The sequence below is a fragment of the Mugil cephalus genome, chromosome 15 (assembly GCF_022458985.1).
Source record: "Mugil cephalus isolate CIBA_MC_2020 chromosome 15, CIBA_Mcephalus_1.1, whole genome shotgun sequence".
In the NCBI taxonomy this organism is placed as follows: domain Eukaryota; kingdom Metazoa; phylum Chordata; class Actinopteri; order Mugiliformes; family Mugilidae; genus Mugil; species Mugil cephalus.
In genome coordinates this window covers 13,046,227-13,072,192 of record NC_061784.1, presented here as the reverse complement: position 1 = coordinate 13,072,192, position 25,966 = coordinate 13,046,227, and the positions used below count along the sequence as shown (strand labels likewise).

The following is a 25,966-nucleotide window of genomic DNA, read 5'->3' as shown; positions in this document are numbered from 1 at the left end:
CACGTACACACACACGTACACGTACACACACACACACACACACACACACTTCCTCTTTATACAAATGATGGTCTGGCATAACACAGAGGGCTGCAAACAAGTCGCCTGCTGTGTTTGTGTGAGATTGCCAAACAGCATGCAAATGCAAATTTAATTTACATCACCGCTGCCTTTCATCAGCCCTTTGTTAATTCAGGCTGTGATCATTCAGTCGACTACACCTGGGTTTTTCCTGCTATGACAAGTGCGCTGTGGCGTTTTAGAGAATGAAATCAGTTGGAAATACATTTCTACAAAAACGCAAACGAGTGCAGCACATGTGGGAAAATTACATGATTTGTTTGGCAACTCTTTATCTCGATCATAAGCAGTAACAGCAGATCACTGTTTAGATCCATGGAGTCATTCAATGACTGGTTTACTCTGACTTTGCCCACCTACAGTCAAACAGCACCTGCATGTGCTTTTGAATGGTAATGCAGCTTCCCACAGTGATTATCTAATATTGTGGGTTTTTCTATCCATTGTCATTATTAATATAATAATTATTAATTTCATTCAATTTATATATAGTTTTAAAGGACTGAGAGATAATCTACAGCATTTCAATGCACACCCGTACATATGTTTATGTTTTTTAATCTTTATCTTCTGTTCAATGATTCAATTCCAGTAAAGCCACCAGGGCCGGCCCTAACCACCCATGCTTCGCAGGGAATTCCACTGCCAGTTTACATATACTCATGCAAGAAACTAAATAGCGCACTGAATATAATAGTCTTTGACATTTTCTTGTGAAAATGAAAAATGTTAACAATAAGATAATAAATGAGGAATAAATAATACAACAAATGTAATATAAATAGCCTACACAGAGTCTACAAAATAAAAACTGTAAACAAGTGACATAAAATAACACAAAGGAAGATATTAAAGCAACCAGCCGGCTTCTTCTGATTTTTTCTCCATTGACTAAGTGTCTGTTAAAATACTCATGTTAACACCTTCATCCATGCTTTTGTTTAGGGAATGTGAAGGTGTTTTCAATTTGAAATGGACCTCCGTGAACTAACCCTGTTTGTACCTCATCAGTTAGAGGAGATGGCCAGTCAGCAGGGTCGACTGGTGTAGCCTTTATTCCTGATGCTGCATCACTGGGTTCTTCTGAGGGGGAGGCGACAGGAGGATCGAGCGAATGCTGATGAAGTGGCAGTGACTATAGGTGGCCCAGGATTTGCAGGAGTAGGGTTTAGGTATTTTAACGGCGCATCTGAAGAGAGAAGAGGAGTCAGTGACATCGTTGGGTGTTTTAGTGTAATAATAAAAGATAATTCCAAGAATTACTTCAATATGCCGTACATGTATAATACGCAACGCAATTCTTGTCTTATGCAAATTAGATTAGATTCAATCTTATTGTCATTACAGGGAAATGCTGATTAGCAGAATCCAAAGAAGCTGCAGATAAACTGCAGATAAATATAACATATGGGAATGCTGAGTTATGATGAATTAACATTCACGATGTGCGCTTTAACATGGATGTAAAGTTTAAAACTATAAACACACTTTAGACAGAATGAACTGTAACAACAAACAACTCTTATATAACTTATATAACTTAAATTCATAACTCTAATATATGAAGGAATAGCATTTTGACTGACTATTACAAGCAGAGCAAATGCAGGCAGATAGGGGCTTAATGAGATATTATTATTATTAATATTTAATAGGCATTGCTATGTAGTACCATTAATGTGGGCGTATTCTTTTCACAATAACAAATAACAGTATCAATTAGTTTTAGTATAAAAATAACAATAAAAATATAAGATGCACTTTTTTTTCTTCCCATCGTGGCGCCCCCTTGATGGACGGCGCCCTTAGCATTTGCCTATACTGCCTATGCCACGGGCCGGCTCTGAAAGCCATTACCCACACAACAAAAGGTTCTGGATTGTCAACTTGATCAATTATCCAAAAATAATATATATACGGACTTTTAGTCACAAATGTACCCGAACATGCATACAACAGCGGGTTGAGCTGAGAATAAGACACGTGACAGGAGCGCTTGTACACGTGTCCCATATGGTCTAGCGGTTAGGATTCCTGGTTTTCACCCAGGCGGCCCGGGTTCGACTCCCGGTATGGGAACAACTGTTTTGTCATAGTTGTAAAAATACAAACAAAGGAAATCTTCCAGTCGCAGATGTTTTTTTTTGTTTGTTTTTTTTTTTTTACTACATTGATACGTGTAATTAATATAATTTAATATTGTTTACAGATTGTTGCACAGCTGCCACTACATGGCAGATTAACAGATTATTTATGAAGGCTCTACAGATTACTGTTAGGGGTTGCTGCTTTGTGTGTTACTTTCATTTAAAAATATGAAAGATTTGAATCGTTGGCATGCAGGGTTGCCACATATGAACAATAATTCTCTGAAAATGAAGCATCCTCTACCTACTCTATCAGACTCTCTCGCACCTGGACAAGGTTAGGACCTTTTTTGTGTGTGTGTGTTTTTTACCAGCGCATTCAACACCATGCAGCCTGTTACTGAGAGACAAGCTAATAGAGATCTCACTGGGAGACCTCAGTACTACGTGCAGGACTATTGCCTGCAGCCCTGTCCCATTCACCAGGTACAACACAGGCATGTTATACGCAGAAGTTCTCAGACCTCACTGTAATTGTGGGGTGTGTCAGGGACGGACAAGAGCAGGAGTCCAAGAATCTGGTGGAATCTGGAAACTTCCTCTCATGGTGAAGAAAGAACCACCTAAAGATCAATACAGCTAAACCTGAAGATGGGGTTCAGACGGTAGTGGATTTCTGGAGGTCCAGACCCCACCGGCAGCTGGTAACCATCAATGGAAACTGTGTAGAGGTGGTTCAGTGGACTAGTGTTAAAGCTGGAGTCCCTGACATTGGTGGCAGATAGAAGGACCTTGGACAAACTCTGGTCCATCATGTCCACCACCCTCTTCATGACACCATAGTCAGGCAGAGAAGCTCGTTCAGTGACAGGCTGTTGGACACTAAATTTCCCTCAAGATAAATAAAGCATCTAGTATATAAACCTTAGGTAAAGCATCAAAAATCATAATTATATCATATTTATAACAACTGGTTTATGTTGCAAAGCTAAAATATGGATGATCAGTGATCTGACTTTAGTACTAATAAATAGAATATTAAAAAAAACTCCAATGACATAAATGTAGTAGTGCAAACAATGATTTTTAATATCAAAAACAAAGTATAAATCCTGATATTTTGTACAATAACAGAGTTATCTTACACAAAAAAAAAAAAAAGTTAGACTTCTTCAGTAGTTTCAAGTAATTTGTCACAACATCAAAACAGAGCAAACAGCCACAACTGTGAACACGGTGGCTTCAGACAAACCCAGATTACATACAGTACATATATATATTTATATATGCACTTCAAAGTGCTGTAGTAAAGAAATAAAACAGTCCACAAATTTCATCCATGGTTGCTGACGCACATGCAAACTTGACTAATCCTTCTGAGCGGCCAAACAAACTCACCAACGGGTTTCACTGCTTCTAACATGTAAACTAAAAACCGATCAAGTATCTGTGTGTGTAGTGACTAAATGAACAGTTCCAGTGCACTGAGCGCCTCCGCCTCCATGTCGCTCGGCCTCTGAGCCGCAGCCTGCGAGATGAACTCGTCCAGGAAGTTTTCACATATGATCACCCCACTGCTCGTCTGCGGCGCTGCCCCGCCCCCACAGTCCACCCGGACGTCGCCTCCATCTTGCCCGCTGGCGATCATCTCCAGGAAGCCCGTGCTGTCCGGTGAAAGGTTGCTGGCCGTGGTCGCCGGGGAGAGCAGGTCGGAGAGGAAGTCGTCGCAGGTGGAGCTGTCGTATGTGCTGGAGGTCACGGTGCTGGGAGAGTCCAGGTGAGTGCTGTCCGGTAGGAGGCTGGTACCCAGCATCTCGTTCAGCTTGGCGAGCTTCTTCTTCTTGGCTTTGAGCTTCTTCAGCAGCTTGTACCTGAGGGCTTCGGTGGTGCTGAGGCCGGCAGGGATCTTGGAGGAACGCTTCTTTGAAGAGGAGACCTCAGTGGGAGGCGACGTTCCCGACATCACTGTGGCGTTTGATAAGACCGTGATGGGTTCGAACTCTTTTGGTTTACCACTGAGCAGCGCCGGGGATGGGGGCGGCGAACTTATGCCGTTTGAGGTCTTTGAACCGAACGCCCCGTACTTTTCCGCCGCTTTCAGTGGGAGACCCTCGCTCCCCTCTGTCCTGAGCTGTGGTTTAGGGTGGACTAAGGCTGGGATCTGCTGTCTTTTCACAGGGTTGGGGGTGGAGTGGATTGGAGGTGTGGGCTTCACCTGCGGGACCGTGGTGGGGGTTGAAGGGGGGGCGAGTTTAGCGACGGATCTGTGAAGCTGACTCATGGGGAGTTTGCTGAGCAGGAAAGACCAGCGAGCGTTCTGATCTACCGTTGCCGGCGCTTTCTGGTTCATGGACAGAGACGACGACGTCTCGGTAGAAGACACGGGGGATGTTTGCTGCACAACTTCAACAGCTGGTTTGTCACGCTGAGCGGCAGGACTCTCGGACGTGGACAGATCCGGGTTTAAATCCGTCGAGGTGCGCGGCGCCGCTTTAACAGAGCCGCCCTTTTTACCTCTTGGTCTGGCTGCGGTTTTGCCGCCACCAGCTCTTCTCCCTCGTCCTCGTTTGGCTCCAGGAGAAGAATAGGTGGAGTCGGTGGGAACCTCGACCTCGGGGCCTTGACACATTTCGGTTCCTAAAGCGGCGGAGGAGCTGTCCGGTGCGGAGTCTTCACGCATGCTGGGAACCTGAGCGCGGTGGGCGTCAGTTGAAGTTTTTGCGTTAGCTTTCACCTCCACCAGAGTGAGCGTAACGATGTCGTCGTGGGTGAGGCCCTCAAAGGTGTCGAGCAGCGTGGCTCCGCCTATCGACGTGTCGGCCGCGGCCGTCGCGTCCATGACGCCGTCTTCAGACAGCGCGCAGACGATGTCGGTGTCGTCGTGAGGAAGGACGAGAGACTGATCTGGAGAGCGAGCGGACGGGGAAGAGTCCACTAACGTGCTGGAGGGAGAACAGACGCGAGGCTCTTTGTCCTCGTCCGCCTCCCAGAAGACAACATGCATCTCCTGAGCGGGGACCTGAAGCTTGGGGTGGGTCTTACAGTCGGGGTGTTTTAGGTCGTCGAACTCCAGCCACAAACCTGTAGGTGACAGACACAGTGGCACGTGGTTACACATGGGTAACAGCTCATCCACTGGTGACACAGACCAAGGCTCTTGACCTATTCAGCATGTTGCTATTAACATCTGATCTGATCGCAAAGGGACAGCTGTGAAAACACAGAGGACACCTTTCTGATCCGATGACCACATGTAGACGTGGTCTGGACCACAGTGATGGGCCGTCCACTCCGCGGTCCTGCTCTGACGTAAGCAGTGTTTTGACTGATTCGTTAAGAGACTAAACAAAAGTAAATAAAAAGGCAACAAATTGCTTTTATAAAAAAGAATAAAACTGCATAATGGATGTCTGTTCATTAGCAATGAGAGCCTTTTAGTATAGTTTGTCCTTGGAGCTGCCTGTGCATTACATTAAAACATTTTCTTTGTTAGTACACGATGTGTGGAGTATAATTTCTATTTTAAATGTTTCTTTCTTTATTTCACTTTACCCAACTTTTTATTCTTTGTTTCTCACTTCTTCTCGCGTCTATTGCACCAGAACACCATGGCAAACTCCTTAATGTGTGAGCATGCGTGCAAATGAACTGATTCGGTAATGGTAATTACAATAATTGCTCAATATTTACCTTTGTTACAAGACATTTCTCCTTCACTGGTGCAGCAACTACATTACTCATGTGTGGTTTCTTTTATGACGAGAGGGCGGAGGGGTGATAAGTAAATAATAAATGAACGTGTGTCCTTTCTGCCTTTCCGAGACTGAGCCCTTACAGCTCAGCGTGTGAACACACCTACTTAAAGCTGCATAATTACACCCGGATCACTCAGGACCTGAGATAATACCAGGTCTGAACCTTAAAGACCATCCATTTAATAAGAATTATCACCAGACAATAACATCGGCCAAGACAGCGGAGAGCAAAGAAGGACACAAAGAATCACGATGGAGATGAAGGGTGAAATCTTATGCAACTAAATAAATTTCTTTCTTATCAACCGGCAGGAATCGTTCCTTAGTTCAACACTACAGGAAGCGTCCAGCAGAATGTGCTGTTGGCAAATTACAGCGCACAGGAATCGAGTATTAGTCTTCAGTGATGCGACTCTGAGCAAAAGTGGTTTCACAAGGAGTAAAGAAACAAACAAAAAAAAACAGTTCTGAGGACATCTGACCTCAGTTTGTTCATTGCAACAAAGCTCTGTCTGTCACAAGTAAAACATACAGTGATTAATTCACCTGCAGGTTTGTGTGTGAATAAATACTATAAGAGAACCTGAAGATACTTACCGTCACCATTAGAAACCCAGGTGACAAAGTGCTTCCGTTGCTGGTTGTACTGTATGACAGTGGAGACCGAGTAGCGTTTCCCCTTGAAGTCGAATGAGTAGAGACTGACATCGTTGTTAGGAAGTCCCTTCACAAAGTGCAGCGTGAAGACTGGAGGGACGCTGCGCCGACAAAAGAAAGACAAAAAAAAAGTCTGGTTAAATGAAGTAATCAAGGGAAGGTCTGTGTGGGACGTATTTAAATGATAAAAACTACAGCATTATTACAATGGTCCATTGACATTTAAATGAGTTAAGATTCTCCCTCATCCAGGTCATGGTGTTTCTATTACAAACGTAACTGGACTCGTTTTAGTTTTCCACCCCTCATACAAGTTGCTTCTACAGCTCAGTCACTGAGCATCTGTTCAGATTGTGGCTTAGGAGCGTTACCCGTCTCCCTCTTTCATTCGAGTGGCTCAGTTTTTGAATCTCTTTAGGATTATTTTTTTTTAGCTCAGTGGCCCCTTCACCCTGGAGCCTAACTGGGAACGATCTTATATTGAAGCATCTTCTGTAATCTGTAATCATCTCAGAGTGAGGCAACACATCAACAATATAACAATATAAACGCTTTGTAATTTAATTTGTATTTTTCCACCAGACAACTGTGGATATTCTGGGGACTATATGTTGACTGCTACTGCTACTACTAGCTGTGCAAACAATTACTGCATAGGTTTTTTAAAAGGGGGTCCACAACCCCCAAGGGGGTCTGTGGAGGTACTGTAGAGGGGTCACAAAATCTTTGGTTGATTAGACATTTTTTTATATATTTTCCCCCCCACAAATTTACACATTAATATGAATCCAACATATTTTAGTGAAGGGATAGTTTAATATTGAATGCAAAATGATAATAATAATTATTATAGTTTAATATAGAACACATGGGGAGGGGTCTCTACTTAAAACATTGAAGACCCCCGAGTTACAGTATATTCACTTATTTGAAGCGAATCACACAAAATACAAACTCAATCATTTTCCCAGTCATGTTCCTACCTTTCCAGCGTCATAGTCCTCATCTGGTTCCTCTTGCGGCACACATTGCAAGGGGCCAAGTGAACGGCATGAAGTGGACGCCAATCACGAACGACGTTTGTGAAGGTGGGGAGAGTTTTCACAACCCTGAAAAAGAACAACATAGAATAGATGTAAGAGTCAGGCTAAAACAAAAGACACAGCATCTCAGAAATAAGTTGCACTGCTATTTTCAGTTATTTCATAAATGTAGAGCTCGTAATGACGATGTTGACTTGTGCACCACATTAAGAACGGTCTCTGTTTAACCTTGGTTTGGGATGGGGCTCTACTAAAACAGGGGTGTCAAACATAAAACCGGAGCATAAATTTGCAAAGTGTGAAAATTACACATAAAACTACTGGTATTTGTGATGGTACATGAAGTACCTGATGTTCATTATGGCGCCTGAACGCACCATTTCCTTGCCACCGTCGCCTTCAGGCGTGCTCTGGAGGTTTCAGGCCAGATTTTGTAAAGTCTACTGAGACAATTTGTATTGTGACGTCCTATAAATAAATACAACTGAATTGAATTGTTGTCTTGTGTTTGATTAGCCAATAATTAGTTATGTTCAAGTTGACCTATTGGGTTTGCAGGTGTTTGTGGCCGAGAGGAGAGAAAGAAAATCACTGCTAAAACTTCATTCAGTGCAGTGTTTAAGTTCCTGTGATTCAGTCGTGTGTCTGTAAGCACAGTTTAGTGTATTTGTTTGCTGGAGAGACGCTCTGTGGAATCTCTTTCCATCAGGAATTCAACAAGGACACGTTTACACAAATCCGATTTTTGGGTAAAACTACATAAATCTTGCACATTTCTGCCGACTGTCATGACAGATCCAGATTTTCCAGCAAATGCAAGTGCACATTTTTGAATCCAGGTCCCATGGTGAAAAAACAAACAAAACCTGAGCTTGTGTGGTTTGTATAAGGTGAGGAACATGCTCCACTGCTTCTTCTTGTTTTTTTTAGTTCTGTAGCAGAAACAGCGCCACACATAGGCCTGGGATATGTAATACAGACTTATTAAAACTAGCGATTTTGCAATGGATCAATCTTTACGCAGAAATTTTTGAAGCGACGGCAAGGACAACTGAAGAACAAAAGATTGTTTTGGCACGTGTGACCGTGGCCTCAGTTGAAGCTAAACCGTGATCACACTGCGTTAGCTAGTTAGCTCCTCGTGCTAGCAGTATGAGAGACTTGTGTTTGGGACACACTTGTTGCACCAAGCTGCACCCCAGCCTGAGGACGTGTTTGTTCACCACAGTCAGTGCGTTTACATGCAGAGCTTAATCGAGCTGTGCTCAAAATTTGACTTTCTGACTACAGTCCTTGTCCCAGTTTATATGCAGCGCAAGAAAATCAAATAACTGTTCTCCTCTTCCTCACTATGTGGTGATACGTGTCTTTTCCGCGGGTTAATACCACGTTAACACGGCCTGATTTCCGGCTGGCCTATTAGGTGATATAATAAACAAGAGTCATTCATGCACGGACCGGCATTTCAAACAACAACCATAGGGATAATAGCAGGGATGCAGCGATGCGCCTTTTTCACCACCGATGCCGATACCGATATCTGAGGTTTAGTATTGGCCGATACAGATCCGATACCACACTGAGTGACGTGACACTGCTGAAGGAGGGTTTTACCAGACTGTATCCACCAGCATCCTGCACGCCAGGAACTGTTCAGACTAACAGTTTGGTAGTTTTGGTACTGTACACAGACGTCTAAACATATTCAAATTATTATTTTTTTGTTTTGATGTTAAATTCAAAGTTGGGAACCGGTTCATAAATAAATGTCATGTGTTTTTCCAGAAGTACCTTTGTGTTAATGTATTTCCTGCTAGCGAGCAGGGGACTATGAGGCTACAGTGGTTTTGTTAATGCATGGGAGGCTGAGCGCTCATGGGCAGCACAGCTGTGAAACGAAGCTCTCCAACTGCTGCTACACACACACACACACACACCACATTTAATATTTGAGTACAACTGTCATCCGTTCACCTCCCATGCAAAGAACGACTTCTCAGAATCGTTTTGAGGTGTGCTACCTCCCAAGAAAAGTAAGAAAGCAAAGTGGGTGGCCTGCAACAGAAACTCCTAATTTGTTCACTGTTTTAGTCAGAGGGGCAGAAAAAACACAACACCCCGAACGAAACTCGGAAACCACACCTTTTTCACAATTTCAGGTTGTTCATAAAATGTTTTGTCAAATGATAGTTCGTTAAATGTCATCATTTTTATGTTGTACTTATTTGCTCTAAAACAAAGGGGAAATTAGGCATTTTTTGTATTATAATGTAAATTAATTATCAAACTGAGCTGTATGTGGCCCCTAAGCTAAAATTAGCTTGACACCTCTGAGGACTTTATTCATTTTTGTGACATTTATAGACTTAAGATAAGAAAGTCCTTTAATGTATCCCACAGCGGAGGACAGTCATAATAGTCAATTATTCATTAGTCAATTATTAATTACAATAATTCTATTAGATTGGTTGAGGATAACAAACGGCGTTGGAGTTTCACACTAATCTCTGCCAAAATATCAGCGTCCACAGCTCCGCTAAATGAGATCTGAAGTTATTAAAGGATAATAATTAACTTGTGGTGGATTAATCTGATATAATATAACAAAAAACGTGACCGCGCACTCTCACAGCGAAGAGAATATTTCTGCAGCTAGCCAGAAACTAGATACCCCTTCCTGTGCTGAATCACTTTAGTGGACACGTTTGTCTTTGTGGCACTAATAACCACAACTTAATGAACTAAGCATTTTAAACCATTACAAGAGTCCATGGCATGAACTTAAATTGTAAATTAACCAAAAAATTTAAGAAAAAGTTAAATTATGAGAGGATTTGCACCAACTTTTCTTCAATTACGCATTTATATAATTATATCTTTTTGTCCCCTTAAGACAAAAGTGTGGCTTCATTCAGTTGCTATGGTTTGCAGTGCATTTGTTCCCAGTGTGATGATGACGGTGACCTTTAAGACATTTTTGTGCTGTTAATTTGGTTGACTAAGTCAAAGCTCTAAGGCAAGTTTTTCTGAAGGATTATCTCAGAAAAAGCACTTTCACGCCTACATTTCATTCCCCATTCAGGGAGTAATAGGAGGCAACACGTCACAACGTTGTGCTCCATCTCGATTTGGTGTGAGTTCAATCAAGACAAAGTTCTGCCGCGCCTTCCAAACAGCAAACACGTTTGTGATGAGTCATAACTTTGCAGGAAAACTGGACGAGAAAAAAAAAAAAACAATCAGGAGAAAATTAAGTATTTAAAACGGAGCCATCAGGGGTGAGTCTGAGCTCTGGCATCTATAGGCGTTCTGTATATGAACACGCCTAGTCTGAGTGTCTACACCGATCAGGCATAACATTATGACCAATATTGTGTAGGTCTCCCTCGTGCCTCCAAACCAGTCAGAGAATGGACATGGGTTTTCTATGGGTGTCTGGAAACAGGATGTTGATAGTGGGGGCATTTTGGTTTAGTGGTTTGGTTTGGGCTGAGGGGAGAGGCCTCTGTGGATCACCCCACAGATACTTGATCAGTTTGGGTTCTAGTGAATTTGGAAGCCAGATCAACAGCTTGTGCTGTTCTTCGTGTTTTTTGAGTTGTTCCCAAACTGTCTTTGTGTGCGAGTCTGTGTCAGGCTGCTGCCATCAAGGAGTGTCATTACTATGGGGTGTGGGGGGGGGCTGGTCTGGTCTAGGAGGGTGGTACATGTCTAAGTGACATCCACATGACTACCAGGTCCCAACGTTTCCAAGCAGAACATTGAATTGTCAGAAGATGGTCAGTGGTATTCACTTCTCCTGTCAGTGGTTTTAATGTTGTGGCTGATCGGTGTAATGCTCGTATCAGTCCCTTTTGGGTAAAGTGTGTTCACGCTGTAGACAAATTGCTGAGGGGAGGGATTCCAAGAGGGCCGTCTCCAACCAGTCTCTTGGCGATTTATTACAGAACGAAGAGCGAATCTTTGTTCACGACCCAAACAAACCAAATCTGGGACGGGAGGCTCCCAGTTTTGGAACAAGAAACTAGATGTTAAAGTACCCCACAAAAAAAAAAAAAAAAAAAATAGCCAAAGACAAAATGCATATTAGAATCATTTTTAAGTGTACTTGCCTTTCTTCCAAATCAACTTTGCATTCGCTGCACCTGAACTGCCAGCGGAAGGTTGACTGGAAGAGATCCTCCACCCAGGAGTCCATGGTGAGCAGCAGCGGCATGGCGAACACAGGAGTTTCCTTCCGACCTGCAAAAAAAAAAAAACATTTCTAAGTTTAAGCGGATTCCAGAGCTGGCTAGGGCTAGACTCTACATGTCCAGATAATTTAAGAAAGACCTGATGTGTGGAGATCATGTGGATTGAAGGAATATTCATTGCTCCTTGGTGTCCTTTTGTGTGATGGATTATGGGAATTCAAACCAATGAATCTAAAGGGACGTGCTTCAGTGCCGTCTGACAACAACCTAACAGCGCTTTGCCCATTGGCTGAAGAAGCTACGCACAGATCGAGCGACGATTGGTTGAGAGGAAAACTCACCAAAACGGTACCAAACAGCAGTCTCACATTTTAGATAGTAATCACCGTCCTCTTCTTCTATCTAAACTGCTTTGCTCCATCACCTCTTTATCCTGATCCATCTTTTTGTGTTTACAGCACGTTTTACCAGTTTTCCCCCATTAAATAAACATTTGGCTGCATTTTAGTCGAGAAAAATCCAAGGTTTGCAAGTCTGAGCCTGCTACTTTTCTGATACCACCGGGCGATACCGGCTGCAATGAGCGGTTAGCTCTCAGTTTAGAAATCATGACTCAGTGCTATTAAGTGGTTGTGAGAATGACGGAGCGAAGATAAAGGGTAGTTAACGCCACGGTAGAAAAAAAAAAAAAAAGGGAAAAGGAGTTTGAGATAATTACATTTGAAGATTGTTTGAACATGGAGGCCCACACGTGTGTGTATAAGCAAGGCAAGACATATAACTGTAATTTGCACTTAGTTATATGAAAATTAATATCTGAGAGTAAAAGGGGGATTGTGTAGTAAAGTTTGGAAGGCATTCAGACATCTCCCTGTGTTCACAATAACTTGTCATTGTTTGCATATCGTTCCTCTGCGGTATCTTATCAGTAGCAACGTATTTATTCGCGCCATTCATTCAACTGTGTGCGTTCACACGTCAAGTACGGAGCCCAAAACATGGATTTGTAAAAAAAAAAGAAAAAAAAAGTGTTATTTCCACTTAAAAAAAAAAAAGAAAAGAAAAACATGTCCTTGAAATTTTAACTGAACTGGTAGTGACCAGTGAACAAATATTAGATGAAACCCGTATGCCTACATAAGGGTTACAGTGTAATCTTGTGTTATACTGACTAAACCTGCTTGTTTAGTTTCAACTTGCTTTATTTATTTTTTTTTTTATGTCTGCAGAATAACATGATCCTTCATGCCTTGGGCTACATTATAATTATAGCCTTGGCTGAAATGCTACATTTAGGATCAGCAGTGTTTCTGGTTTTACTGCGTCTCTGCAGATACGTGTGAAGATCAAACACAACAATGCTCCAAACCGACAGAAAATCATCGCAGGGCTTTTTGGCAGAGCTGCACCGCGAACTGCGAACGTTCTCACTGAGCTGCGACTCCTGCAGGTTCAGATTCACTCCCGAGAGCCGAGAGACGACTGTTTGTTTATTTTCTTAAATGTACCTGATGTGTTCCGTCTGCTGCGCCTTTGTAATTTATACGCAAGCGTTCGGAGGCGGGAAGGCCGCGCGAGTCGTGTTTTAACTCTTACAGATAAACTAACGTGTAAAACGTTCAAGGGCTTGTCAAACAAGTTCACGCTATCAGATAATCAGAGGCAGGGAAACGTCTCTGCCCTCTGCAGAGTTGTTCACGGCTACTAAAGAAGTGTTTTAGCATGGTAGAGATGGGTTTTATTTTCCACTAGAGGTTACAGTGGTTTTCCTCAACAGAGAGCGTTGAAAGAAAAGGAACTGAATGCAAATAAAGATGTCACCTTATTCCTCTTGGTCAGGTTGGTAAAATATCTTGAGTAGATTATAAAGCTGTTAAATTCACTGAATAATAGATTGTAATGATTAGTTTCTTTGGAACATTTCTTGGTTTAAGACTTGGTCTCTCACAACTAGCGATTTGACGGAGCACTATGAGACACATGCAGGGTTGCAGCAGGTTAACAAAAGGCTGACAGGTGGGAACTCACCTTGTTTACCGTGCAGTTTGGGCTGCAGAAGTGTGAAGACCGACATCCTGAGACTCTGCAGGTCTGCGTTGGCCTTTTGGAGCACGTGTTCTGGCACCCTCACAACGCCATCTAGAGAAAAAAAAACAACTTCAGATAAGTAAAAAAAAAAAAAAAAAACAAATACAAGAAGCAGTGTTTCAGTTTATGCATCCAGGTTTGAATGTATCCACCAACAGCTGCTAATTGTTTTTTAAGCTTCCATTAACCTCCATTAAAAACACAGAGGTTGGACAGCTTAAATTTAGAGGGGGGATAATCACTTTGTGGGCCCACTAGAGGCACCAAAAATTAAAAAGCAAAGAAAACCAGGGATCGCCATTTAAAGTTAAGAATGGCTGACATGCAACATATCAGCTAATGGGGGTCCCATTAATAAAACTGATAAATTTAATAAAGTGACATTAGTGGTTTGAGACAAAACCCAGTGAAGCAACGAGGAAGTTAAATGTCACTAGGCTGTTATCACTGCAGATTAAATAAAAAAAATAAAAAAAAGTCAACCTATACTGGTGTCATGTATATTTTAACTCACCCATGCCGGTCTGTTGGTGAACTTGGATGGCAGCACAAACGTCTTCGTATCGTGTCACCAGCTGCCACACAGGCGATCGACGAGGCTCGTCTTTTGGTTTAAGCTTTCTCAAGCTCTTACAGTTAACCAAGGCTGCAAGGAGAGAGTCCAGCCAACACAAGTTGTCCTTGTTCCTCCAGAAAAGATGCTTGGGAACAGGTACAAGATTGTCCGACTTCGTTATTGAGGTAGGGGACGAATCCTCACTTTCTGACTCGTTGTCTTTGCATCCGGTGACGTCTGCAGGTTCTGCCCACGCCGTCGGTTCGTTTTGTGGACCGCTGGCATCAGCTGTAAAAATATCCTCGTTTGGACGAAGGGACTGATCGCAGGCCGGACTGTTGACGCGGCCGTTCGGCTGCTCGGGAGGATTCCTCTGCTGCCTCAAGTCATTCTCTGATATACCAAGAGCACCACAATGAGGAGAGAGCGCATTAGAAATCATCAAAACTTCTGATGAATGTTCCGCTGTAGCAAAGCATGTAAAAGGAGGGCAACCGTCTGCATCCTCGGCCCCGTCTGAATCCTTCCCTACAACAGCGTCCTCGTCTTGTATTGATTCCAATCTGGTCGTCTCTGCAACTGCACAGTCCATGTAGTGCCCATTAACCTCATCACCATCTTTACTGGATGCAGTGAAGTGACCATTTCTGGCTGCGCTTTCAGCACCGTGCTCTGTTGGGTTAACAGGCGTGTCAATTACACTCTGCGGCTCGACGTCTCCAAGTTCGTCCGGCCGCAGACGCTTGACCGAAGGTTTTATCGACTCTTCATTTTCCAGCGCAATGGTATTTTTTCTTTTGCTCCCAGGAGTGGGCACCACAGGATCCAAGCTAGCCAAAACATCCTCCAACGGCCGGGTGACCAGAGGGAAAAGGCACTGTAGGATGAAAACAGAAAGGTTAACACAACAGGTAGCAAAAACAAAACAAAAAAGAGAGATATGAAACACCGACTCCTGTGCGTCGTAGGAGTGATGGGACGTACCTGTGGATTTGTGCAGAGGGTGATTGACTCCTGAAGGTTGATGCGGTAAGAGCGCAGAGCATAAGTGAAGCCTTTTGACGTACACCAAGGGCAATGCTCGAGCAAACCAGCTCTTTCCTGAACCTAAAAAAAATATATAGAAAAACATTTTAGTTGAGTCCAGAAACTATTCAAATGTAAATCCAATATATTGCCCATTTGACATTAATGCATGCATTGGATAAATTACTTTAACAAACCTCCATTTCTATCATCCACATTTTATTTAATTTTTTTCAGTACACTCGTCTTGACAAATTAAAAGGGTTTTATGTGGTTTATTTTGCAGAAATGGAGGATAAAAGTCAAAAAGAGAACTGTTAATAGAAGCTGTCTAGTGTCCAGTTTCTGTGATTAGTAGTTTTAGTGACCAGGACCAGGGTGAACATCAAGTACCTGAACGCACACCGTTTCTCATTCAAGAGCAAATCAGATCGTTGCACACTGTTTTTTTTTTTAAAAAAAAAAACACTTTCGCCTTTTACTACCAAAGATTTCCATTTGTTTTTTGTTTGTTTGGTTCAGTTTGGTTTGGTACTGCATCATCACAGTATTTTTCAAATGTAATTCAGCTTTGCGCAAGTGACAACTGCGAGAGGAAAGCATGAGCTCTACTGACTTTTCCCAAATACCCCGCCAGAGGTGAGGCCAAAGCCCCCAAACCAGTGTCTTCGCCAGTCATCGGCAAAAAGCTGCTGCTCTTCGGGTCCGCGGTTGTCTGGTGGCATTCAAAAAATATTACCATGTCACTGCAACCTGGCTCACCTCCAAACGAGCTACGGAAATAAAAATACACGTCACAAAGTTATGAGGGGGACATGGAAAAAACACTCTTCAGGGACATTTTACTCAGTCCAGGATATTTTCTAAACATCGATTTAAAGACATTACATTATGATCTAATTTAACATTGTCGTTGGTTTGTTTCATTTTGGTTTTGTGACTGATGGGATTAAAGATACTGTTTTAAAATGCCAGTAGATTTTAGTGCCTCTTGACCAAACCACCTTTAAAGCATTTGTTTGCAGGCTCAGACGTGGGACCTCCAGGTCAGCTACACTGTGCCACCTGGGCTGAAGAACACCAGTCCATATATTTAACTATGAGCACACAAAAAGGTTGGTGATATGCATCAAAAACCATAATTAACTTATTACATGTCATTTGCACAGAAAAACATGAGCCAAACATATCAAACTCAGTTTAGTTCAGGGGCCACATACAGCCCAATTTGATCTAAAAAAAAATCTTCCAAATGTTTCCCTGTTTTAGTGCAAAGAAGTGCATTATGAAAGCGTTTAAATTTAATTACCTGCACTATCACAAAACATGTAATGAACAACTGGACATATCTTACGAAATACTGCAATACTGCAGTTACTTTTTTTTTGTTTTTTTAGAAAATTTTCAGTTAATGTCTTCAATGTAATTTTTGCACTTTGCAAATTCATCTCGCGGTCCGCTTTAAGCCCGCGGGCCTTATGTTTGACACCTATGATATAAGATGAATGGATATCCCCCAAGTTAACACATGTAAGAACTGTACTTCAGTTAAACAGCAAAGCTATTCATCGAGATATCTATGTATCATAATCCACCTAATACATAGATATTAATTCAGATTTTTTGCTCTTGTCATACAGTTGAAATAAACTCCATTAACATACATTGACGGAACTATCAGAGCATGCACCTAGCCGCTAGCATGTTAGCATGTTACCCCAAGGCCAGGCAATAATTTAAGTGGCTAGCGAGACTTATTTTCAGAGTTCGTAAATAAAAAGATACATACCGAAAACAGTGTTAAATTAGATTTGAAATCGCGGCGGTAACGGGTGAAATCCATCCACGTGAAGTTGTATTTCTAACCCGCCGCCTGTGGAGTCGGTGCATGTGCATCCTTTAGAGAGTTCGTGTGAGAAACGTTTGATTTCCGCCCGCCGGGTGTGTAGCAGCCTTTGTCTTCCCCCGCGCCCCCCGGACACACACAAAGGTTCCGCTGGCCCCCTCTCGGTTGTTCAGATGAACTGCAGCAGCCTGAGCTCAAGTTATTGTTCATGTGCAGGTTAGAGCGGCACAGCCCATCAAACCAGTGCAAACCGGTGCGAGTAGACTGACGTGTTTAAACTAGCAGGCCGCATTTAATCTTTTATTAATGATTAATATTACTTAATGCAAAAAAATCGGTGTTACTATATAGATATTTGTATTCTCATACGTTGTTTCTGTTTTGCTTAATTCGTATTTTGGAAATATAAACATTGCATGTCATCTTTGGAAATTAACGCATTAAACGTTAATTAATAACAGATTTAATTACCCTTTTCCAATTTTTAAAAATATTTTTTAAAAAGACATTTATTATTATTATCATTAGTAGTAGTATTAGTAATAGAAGTATTATTATAGAATATACTATACATATACATATAGTCTGAGTAGACAATATAAACAGAGATACAACACAAACGCATAATAACAAAAACAAGCAAGCATGTTTGACTGATTAATTTAACAGTACACGTCTCCCATATTTATTATGTATTTATTTGTTTTTGCGGACCTACTGTGGAGTATTATGTGGATTTTTCAGAAGTAGAAAGGGATGGCTGATTGGGGGGTGGGTGGGTGGGTGGCATGGGGTTTACATATGTCCCTCAGTTCTGTTCTAAAACAGCCTTCACAGCTCTTAACACCTCCTGCTCTTGTACCCCCACAACCCACGCACATTCACAGGCGTGCACAAACACACACACACTTCAATCCACCCAATCCCGCCTCTCGCATGTGCCCTCCTCCCCGAAGCCCCTCCTGTATCTGCTGCTCTCCTGTCCTCTATTTTTCTCTTGATGACAAAATGAATTTGCATATTTTTCCCAGGGAGCGCTCATTAGAATGCATAAACCGGCCGCCTCCTAGGCTCAGGAGCAGGCTATAGCTTTCTGCTGTGGCATCTCCTGATGCAAAATGAGGCACAGACAGGCAGCATCACAGGCAGACATGTGGCCCGAGTCTGGGTTGTGATTGGCATTTGGAATCAGTTCATCCTTCCTATTCCTAATTCAAGGATGAGAGTAAACTCTGTGTCAGCCATTTTTCTTTGTTTCTGAACAAGCAGTTAAGAAGATTAACATTTATTAAGACTACATCGCTAAATGCATGGAGAAATAATTCAGAATTTGTGAGCGCATGTGGCTATAAGATCTACAGTGGATATATAATTACATTTTGCAAACCACAAAAGACAGAGGACCCTGTCTTTATATTAGCACCCCACCCCCCACCATCCACATTTGAATATTCACACAAGCCTTTAAAGTCAAAGCACATTAGTGCCTTTCCTCCACTTTGTACAAAAAGCAAGTCATCTGAGGAATGGTCCCCTTTCACCATCTGAAATCACAGTCTTGAATTTTTTAGCAGACTAGACCATGCAATGGATGCCAATAACACCTCTGTTTGTATTCGGAAGTTTTGCCTAATGGTGGCGCTAGAGAGCACAGGTCACTGGGCCAGGACATACATTTAATCTATTGGAAATGTTACTGTAAAGAGTGTATGTTAATGCACAATGTTTCTATGCTACCGATAAATCGTTTAAATTCTTAGCTTTACTCAGTAATAACTTAAAACAAGTTCTGTGTCCGTGTAAGTTACAAGTCCAGGTATATCATAAGGACACAGTTCATGGGAGATGCACTTTGTGAATAAATTATAACCTTTACCTGATGGTGGCGCTAGAGTGAGGTCAAAAGACTCATTTGGTCTCCTTTATAAGAAGACAAACGTCCACCCCAGAATCAGTGCCTATATAGTATTCAAGAACTGCTCAGATCTGATCAGACAAACATTTACATGACCCCTTGACCCGTTTGGACTGGACAAATGAGCCAAATTAGGGAACTGTAAAACAGCCACACGGAACATGTTGTCTGGATTGTTGATGAATTTCTAACAAAAACCTTTAAAAGTAGATTCAGCTTCATCTGTTTATATAATACAGCTATATGCAGTTGATATACAGAGGGTTACATAGAAATGAATGGGTTTCAGATTGGGTCATTTTTCCCTTTTAATTATATTGTAATATACGAGCCAAGTTTGTTTTAACAATTATGCCGAACAAAACAACGTGTCTGGCGTTGAGGATAAAAAGTCCCCTGCTTTTATGTTATCATGGAGACCTGTTATATGTGAGACCTACAATTAGCAAACAGGCTTGAGTAAAAAAAAAACAAAAGGCTGGAAATAAAGACCACGTCTCACTGTAAAATAAATAAATAAATTAAAAAAAATAAATACTTATAAAATACATACTTTTCAGTTTTTAATTCTTCCATTTGTACACTGCTAAAATTAACAGTGTGCCCTGCTCATTTGATCTTCTGTCTTAATTACGAATGAGCACACTATCATTAGCAATATCAGTTCCTGTACCTGACCTGAAGCAAATATGAGGCAAAAACAACAGGGAAAAAATAAAACGATCAGGCTTGATGGATTGTCACCCTTTAAACGCACTGATCAAGATTTGATATGTGCTGCTACATTTTAATCCTAATATGAGCATGGTGATAAGTAAACATGGTCAAAAGCACCCAGTTAGTGACTAGTAAAAGTAACTATTGTGTATACTTGTCAGAAAGAGTAAGAAAACACTGTCTGACATAGACAGTGCGGTGACTTTCTCCAAATCATGAGGTTAAATTAAAGGTATGACTCACACAGCAATCATAATGGAGACCATTGACCGAACAGTTATTGTGTTTTCATTCATACAAAGAGACAAATCTTTTTAAAAACGTGACGTCCGGCGTGCGTCCATCAAGTGCGAGATGAGCCGCCGTCTCTTGCGTTGTTTACACGTGAACACGCGGTGCCCTCCGTGGTGCCTTTTTAAAGGTATAATTTGCAAATAAGCTCACGTGTACAGAGGTGAACGTGCACTGGAGCCGGTTGATGAAGAGACCGGTGACACGTCCGACACGGCCGCACAATGTTTTCCGGCCGCCTCGTTCACCGACTACGAGCGCAGCGCGTTGCCTCATTCATTTAACTTGCCTACTGTACACTGTGCTCAACGTAGTGAATTCAATACTATGGCAAACACACTCCACTACTACCAGCTCCGGCATGCTCCCACGGAAATATTTTTGTATCCACGCGCCGCGGAAAACTTCAGTGACGTTTCACAAAAGGCAGCCAATGGGACCTCGTCTTCTATTAGGACAATGAAAAGCCTCTGGCCAATCAGAGCCGCGGCAGGTTGGGCGCTGGCCAATGGCGTGCGAGCCCCGCCGAGAGTAATGTTAGAGAGCTGAGGAGTGAAGACACTGCGTATCGCCTGTGCTCCCTCATACACAGCCATTGCAGAGCATTGAGATCCAGCCATAGTCACTAGGTAAGTATCACACACAGCAACATTTTAAGTGTCCGTAATGGCGAGAACGGCGATAACAACCGAAAATATCATGCTCGAGTGTTAGCTATAGGTCAACCTTAAACATTTTAGTGTTTGCGGAGATTTTTAACGTTTGAGAAAAACAACAAAAAAAAAATAATAACCGGCGCTAAGCAGGTAGCGTTACTCTTTGCCTGGGAGTGAGTGGACCAGACGCGGCTGTAAAATGGAAGAAATGAATATTAACCTTGACGAAATTCGACGCAAAACGTCGATTTCGTCAAATACGAATAATTCAGTATATTACTCTCGTGTTGTTTTCGCAAAATAGAGTCGAATCAATCGGTAGTTATCGCGTAAAAATTCAGGAATGTGTAGCGGACAACACGGTTAGCGACAATGGTAGAGGGCTCCCCGTTAGCTAGCCGCTGCAGTGCATTGCGAAGCCTGAACGGCTGTCATGTGAAGACCCTGTGAGCGGGTCCGCGCACAAAGCTAAAAAATCACGAAAACACGAGAAAAAGAAAGACCGTCTCAAAATACACACGTCCGTGTGTTTGTTTGCCACAGTTTGCCCCGATGAGACGGCGAAAAAATTACCTCACGATCTGCGCTTTTACTGTAATGGCTGACTGTATTCGCATAGGAAACAAGGCAGCGAGGCGAATGGGAAGCCAGCGACAGAGGCGCAGTTCGGTTCAACTTTTTCTAACCGTGTTTTCTCGCGAAACAAACCCGCAACTATGCGATGTAACGACGGCAAAAGAAAGTTCAATCCTTCGTGGTTCGAACGGCGCCCTTTGGGGATTTTTCCGCCGCTTTTAAAGGGTTTAAATCGGGGCTTGAAACGAAGTGGTCGCCGCGGTCGCTCTGCCCTCTATTGCATGCAGTGCAATGGCTGTGCGTTGACACAAAGAGAAGGAGCCATATTCTCCATGTTAGTGGATGAAGACGAGCGGCCATTAGGAGCTCATAGAAACCAAGTCAGTAGCACAGCCCGCTCATAGACACAGCACAGACCCAATGTATTACTATACAAGGCGGCCAGTGCAATAGGAATCAATCGGGGAAATATTTTGTCAAGATCGCCGGCTTTCCGGGCATATTTGTCGTGTTGCAAAGCGAACTGGGAGGCGGGAGGAGACATTTGAGGGGGACTTTCTTTCATGAAGAAGGCATTCTCACAAAATGGAAGAAGAAATATTGCCGTCGTTGTTGACCTCCTTTTCCTCAACGAGAGCCTATGCGCCATTACTACTCCGGTCGACGCAGCTTACTTGGGGACTTACAGTAGCGTTTAATGGGCGAATATAACGGGGAAATATCGGCTTTTGAACGCATTTGCGAATTTCGTTCAAATTTTTTGCCGAACATTAGAGGATGAAGACTTTACATCGGGGGAGTGTTAAATTGCACCGAATCACCGTTTTAAAGTGTTTTAATTTCAATAAACACAGATTTTTATGTAATTCGTCTCCTTTTTTGTGTCAAAGTTGTTTCTTTCGCAAAAACTCGATTTGAAATAAAACCGAATGTTTATTAACGGTTCGATTTTATATTTTTTCACCGAAATGCGAATTAAAATGTAATGTTTTTTGACATTAACATATATATGATAAACCGCACAATATGCTTATTTTAGCTTTTAAAACCTTTGTTTTAGCGTCACATTTGAATTATGGGGCTTATGTTGCGAACTTAACTTAAAGACTTTTGCACTTAAATGGCAAAAAGTCAACAAGACACATTTCTGGTTTTCCTCTTGAATCCGCAGCGATTTGTTTTAGTCAGTTTTTAAATCAGCCCATTGGGATCCGACCGCGGACCACTGGTTTTTATGTAAAGGCCACAACAGTAAAAGGGAAAAAAAAAAAAAAGGTTGCACCGATAAAATAACTTATTTCTTTTCATGCCATCGGTCCCGACCGTGCTGGGCTGTTTAGTTTTAAGTGTTCAGCCTTAACTCATCTTAAACTTAGCGCAGGTTGACAGCAGGGAGGGCGGGGGTGGGGGGGGGGGACTCAAATAGTAGCATGTGGTCAATAGGCAGACATGAAAACACGCCCTCATTGTGTAGCAGGGCGGTATAGGAGGCAGGGAAGATGTGCACAAATATAACTCATTTTACATAATTGATTAATTATTTAAATTTACATTAATTTCATAAAATCTTTATTTCCCCCCGAAAAAAAGATCTGTTTTATCTATGCAGCCGCACACGGTTAATTGATTTATTTTTATTTGTTTTAAATGCCAGTTTCAGATTTTTTGCCATCAAGATGGGGAAGGATCCGACCAAGCCGCGGGGGAAGATGTCCTCCTATGCGTATTTTGTCCAGACCTGTCGGGAGGAGCACAAGAAGAAACACCCCGAAGCTTCGGTTAACTTTGCAGAATTCTCCAAGAAGTGCTCCGAGCGATGGAAGGTAAAAAAAAAAAAAAAAAAAAAAAATCAAAGTTTCTTTACATTTGATGTCGCGTTCTTCCGGGCGTTAGTAAAGTCGGCGCTCACCGAGTCCCCTCTTTGTCTTTAGACAATGTCTGCCAAGGAGAAAGGTAAATTTGAGGACCTGGCCAGGCAGGACAAGGCTCGCTACGAAAGGGAGATGATGAGCTATGTTCCAGCCAGGGGAGGCAAGAAGAAGAAGTACAAGGACCCCAATGCCCCCAAGAGACCCCCGTAAGTACTGCAGCCCGGCTCTTTATGATTTTACCATATCTGTCTGTTTAAAAGATTAAAACAAAGCTTAGTCATGTTGTGTAAGATGACAAGTTTTGTTTTGACCCCCCCCCCCCCCCAGATCCGCCTTCTTCATCTTCTGCTCGGAGTTCCGCCCTAAGGTGAAAGGCGAGAGCCCCGGGCTGACGATCGGAGACGTCGCCAAGAGGCTGGGCGAGATGTGGAACAGCACCGCTGCGGAGGACAAGCAGCCCTATGAGAAGAAGGCAGCTAAACTGAAGGAGAAGTATGAGAAGGTAAGGAGTCCGACTCCGATCTGGTCCCGTTCATGGCGTCCTGTTTGCGTCTCGGCATCGGCGTAACACGCTTTCCTGCTTCCTTCCCTTCGTAGGACGTCGCCGCGTACCGCGCTAAGGGCAAGACAGGCGGCGGAGCACCCGGAAAAGCCCCCGCCAAGGCAGAGAAGAAGGACGATGACGACGACGATGATGATGATGAAGACGAGGAGGAGGAGGATGACGACGACGATGATGATGATGAGTAGACGGCGAGCGACATATATAGTGGTCATTTTCTTGTTTATAAAGCATTTAACCCCCTTGTACACACTTCACTTACTGAAAGAAAATGCATTAGTATCCAAGGGGTAAAAAAAACAACAAAAAAGGCTGTGTATATCAGTTGTTTTTATGCTGTACAGTTTTTTTTTTCCTCCTTTTTGTATAGTTAACACTACACAAGTATCGTGTCTGTATCTTTCTGCCAGTCTTATTTTTCCAGTGGTAGTTCCTAGGCCACTATCCTGCCTGATACAGTGTAAAGGGGTGGGCTTACAGTATTTACCTTTAGCTAGAGGTGCACCGCACATAAAAAAAAAAAAACAACAAAAAAAAACTTTTCTGAGTTAGATCTGAGTGTCTCTTTTCTTTTTCTCCTTTACCTGTGTGTTTTTATTTTAAATGACATGTTATCAGAAATTGACGTATCACGGTTGTTTTACTGATCTTTATGTACCACTGTAATAGCAAAATAAAAAAAAAAACGCCTTGTTTATTGTTGAAATTTAAATTGCTTCTGATGTCAATAAACATTTTTTTTAATAAACTGGTTTTGTGTCATGCTTTGAGGAAATATCGTGTAATTGTGGAGAAATCGTAATAATAATAAGTGTGGCCGGCAATTAAAAAAAAAAAAGCAAAATTAAATGTGCATGTGGTCAGTCATTGCTTCACATTTCAAACCCTTCAGATCCGCAAACTCATTGATTTTTACGTTTGTGTGGAGCCGCCGTCGACTCGGTAAAGTCAATCTGAGCTGACGCTACGGTGCCCGGAGACAATTAAACGGAGCGGCAAACGACCGAGGCCCTGATAAGCTGTTCCTATGAAGTGTGACTCATGGCCACAACTGTTTATACATCCTGTGTTTTTTTTTTTGTTTTTTTTCTTTTCTCCTTTTCTCTGCTGGCTGTGGCTGTATGCAAACAAGATGTGTAGTGACGCTCCTTGCTGTGGCACTGAAAGTTGTAGCATAACTGCCTGCTCTGCATGCCAACATGCATCACTGCCTCTTCCTGTTTTATTTAGATACAGCTGCCTCATCTCTCACGTACTCTCTCTCTCTCTAGGTCCCATCCAGGGTAAAAAAAAAAAAAAAAATTAAAGGACCATTTATATAAGAAGGATTATGTGCTTTCGAAACCCAGTGACATAAGAATATGGCCGATGTGTGCCAACTAAAGCTAAGAGCCACACGCACATAGTGTATGTAGTGATCTCAGCCACACAGTTAGCCCCCCCGCCCCCCTCCCCCCTCCCTCCCCTTCCCATGGGAGCTCACTGAGATAGAGAGGGGGGTTTACCAACTCCCAGCCTGAGCATGCACAGAGATATTCAAACAGCAGCACAGACATGTCTCTGACCTGTGGTGTAAATTACCAGGATGTGGCGTCTTCTCCTGTGCTACGTTTCTGGTTCAGCCTTGGGTCTGCTGAGAGAGAGAGAGAGAAAGCTTCTGTATCAAGGAGCAGCGAGGCTAGAGGACAAGGCAGACACCGGGCAGCAGCTGACCTCTGCACTGCTCCGATAAAGCACAGACAGTCCCTGAAGGTGACACAGCCTCCTGCTATCCCTGATCACTCCTCACACAATCCACGTTACGAGGCCGGCCATTCCCCAAACCCCCCCCCCAACCTCGAATCATATAACTGGACGTTAATTATTTAATTAATTAATGCTCCTCACATCTAAAAAAAAAAAAGCTCATTAAAGGACGGTACATGTACAAAATGTTTCTGAGAACAGCAGGCATTATGGCAGGCTGAGGGAGGCAGTTAAAATGGTGACTGTTTACACACCACATCCACAGAATTGGCCAACACATTGTCCTTTTTTTTTTTTTTT

At 42.5% G+C, this 25,966-nt stretch overlaps 2 protein-coding genes and 1 non-coding gene across 4 annotated transcripts; 2 read left to right on the top strand and 1 right to left on the bottom strand.

Moving 5' to 3' along the window:
* The first annotated feature begins 2,088 nt into the window (after positions 1–2,088).
* trnae-uuc lies at positions 2,089–2,160 on the top strand. The gene has a single exon. It is a non-coding gene; the product is annotated as a tRNA-Glu (tRNA).
* Positions 2,161–3,233: 1,073 nt separating this feature from the next.
* uspl1 (ubiquitin specific peptidase like 1) lies at positions 3,234–17,421 on the bottom strand. 2 transcript variants are annotated; one of them, XM_047606965.1, is made up of 10 exons: positions 17,276–17,405; positions 16,491–16,583; positions 16,103–16,259; positions 15,445–15,567; positions 14,419–15,337; positions 13,845–13,955; positions 11,736–11,865; positions 7,564–7,689; positions 6,521–6,681; positions 3,234–5,249 (listed from the first exon to the last, which is right to left on the bottom strand). In XM_047606965.1, the coding sequence occupies exons 3-10, from the start codon at positions 16,226–16,228 to the stop codon at positions 3,631–3,633; spliced, it is 3,315 nt and encodes a 1,104-aa protein (XP_047462921.1). In that variant the 5' UTR covers positions 16,229–16,259; positions 16,491–16,583; positions 17,276–17,405; the 3' UTR covers positions 3,234–3,630. The 2 variants fall into 2 exon arrangements, with proteins under 2 accessions (XP_047462921.1, XP_047462922.1); XM_047606966.1 differs by lacking the exon at positions 16,491–16,583 and having other exon boundaries at positions 17,276–17,421.
* A 3,320-nt stretch (positions 17,422–20,741) lies between these two features.
* Positions 20,742–24,668, top strand: hmgb1a (high mobility group box 1a). The gene is made up of 5 exons (XM_047607382.1): positions 20,742–20,884; positions 23,142–23,310; positions 23,419–23,564; positions 23,686–23,860; positions 23,956–24,668. Exons 2-5 carry the CDS (start codon positions 23,164–23,166, stop codon positions 24,106–24,108), a joined length of 621 nt encoding a protein of 206 aa, XP_047463338.1. The 5' UTR covers positions 20,742–20,884; positions 23,142–23,163; the 3' UTR covers positions 24,109–24,668.
* Positions 24,669–25,966: the final 1,298 nt, after the last annotated feature.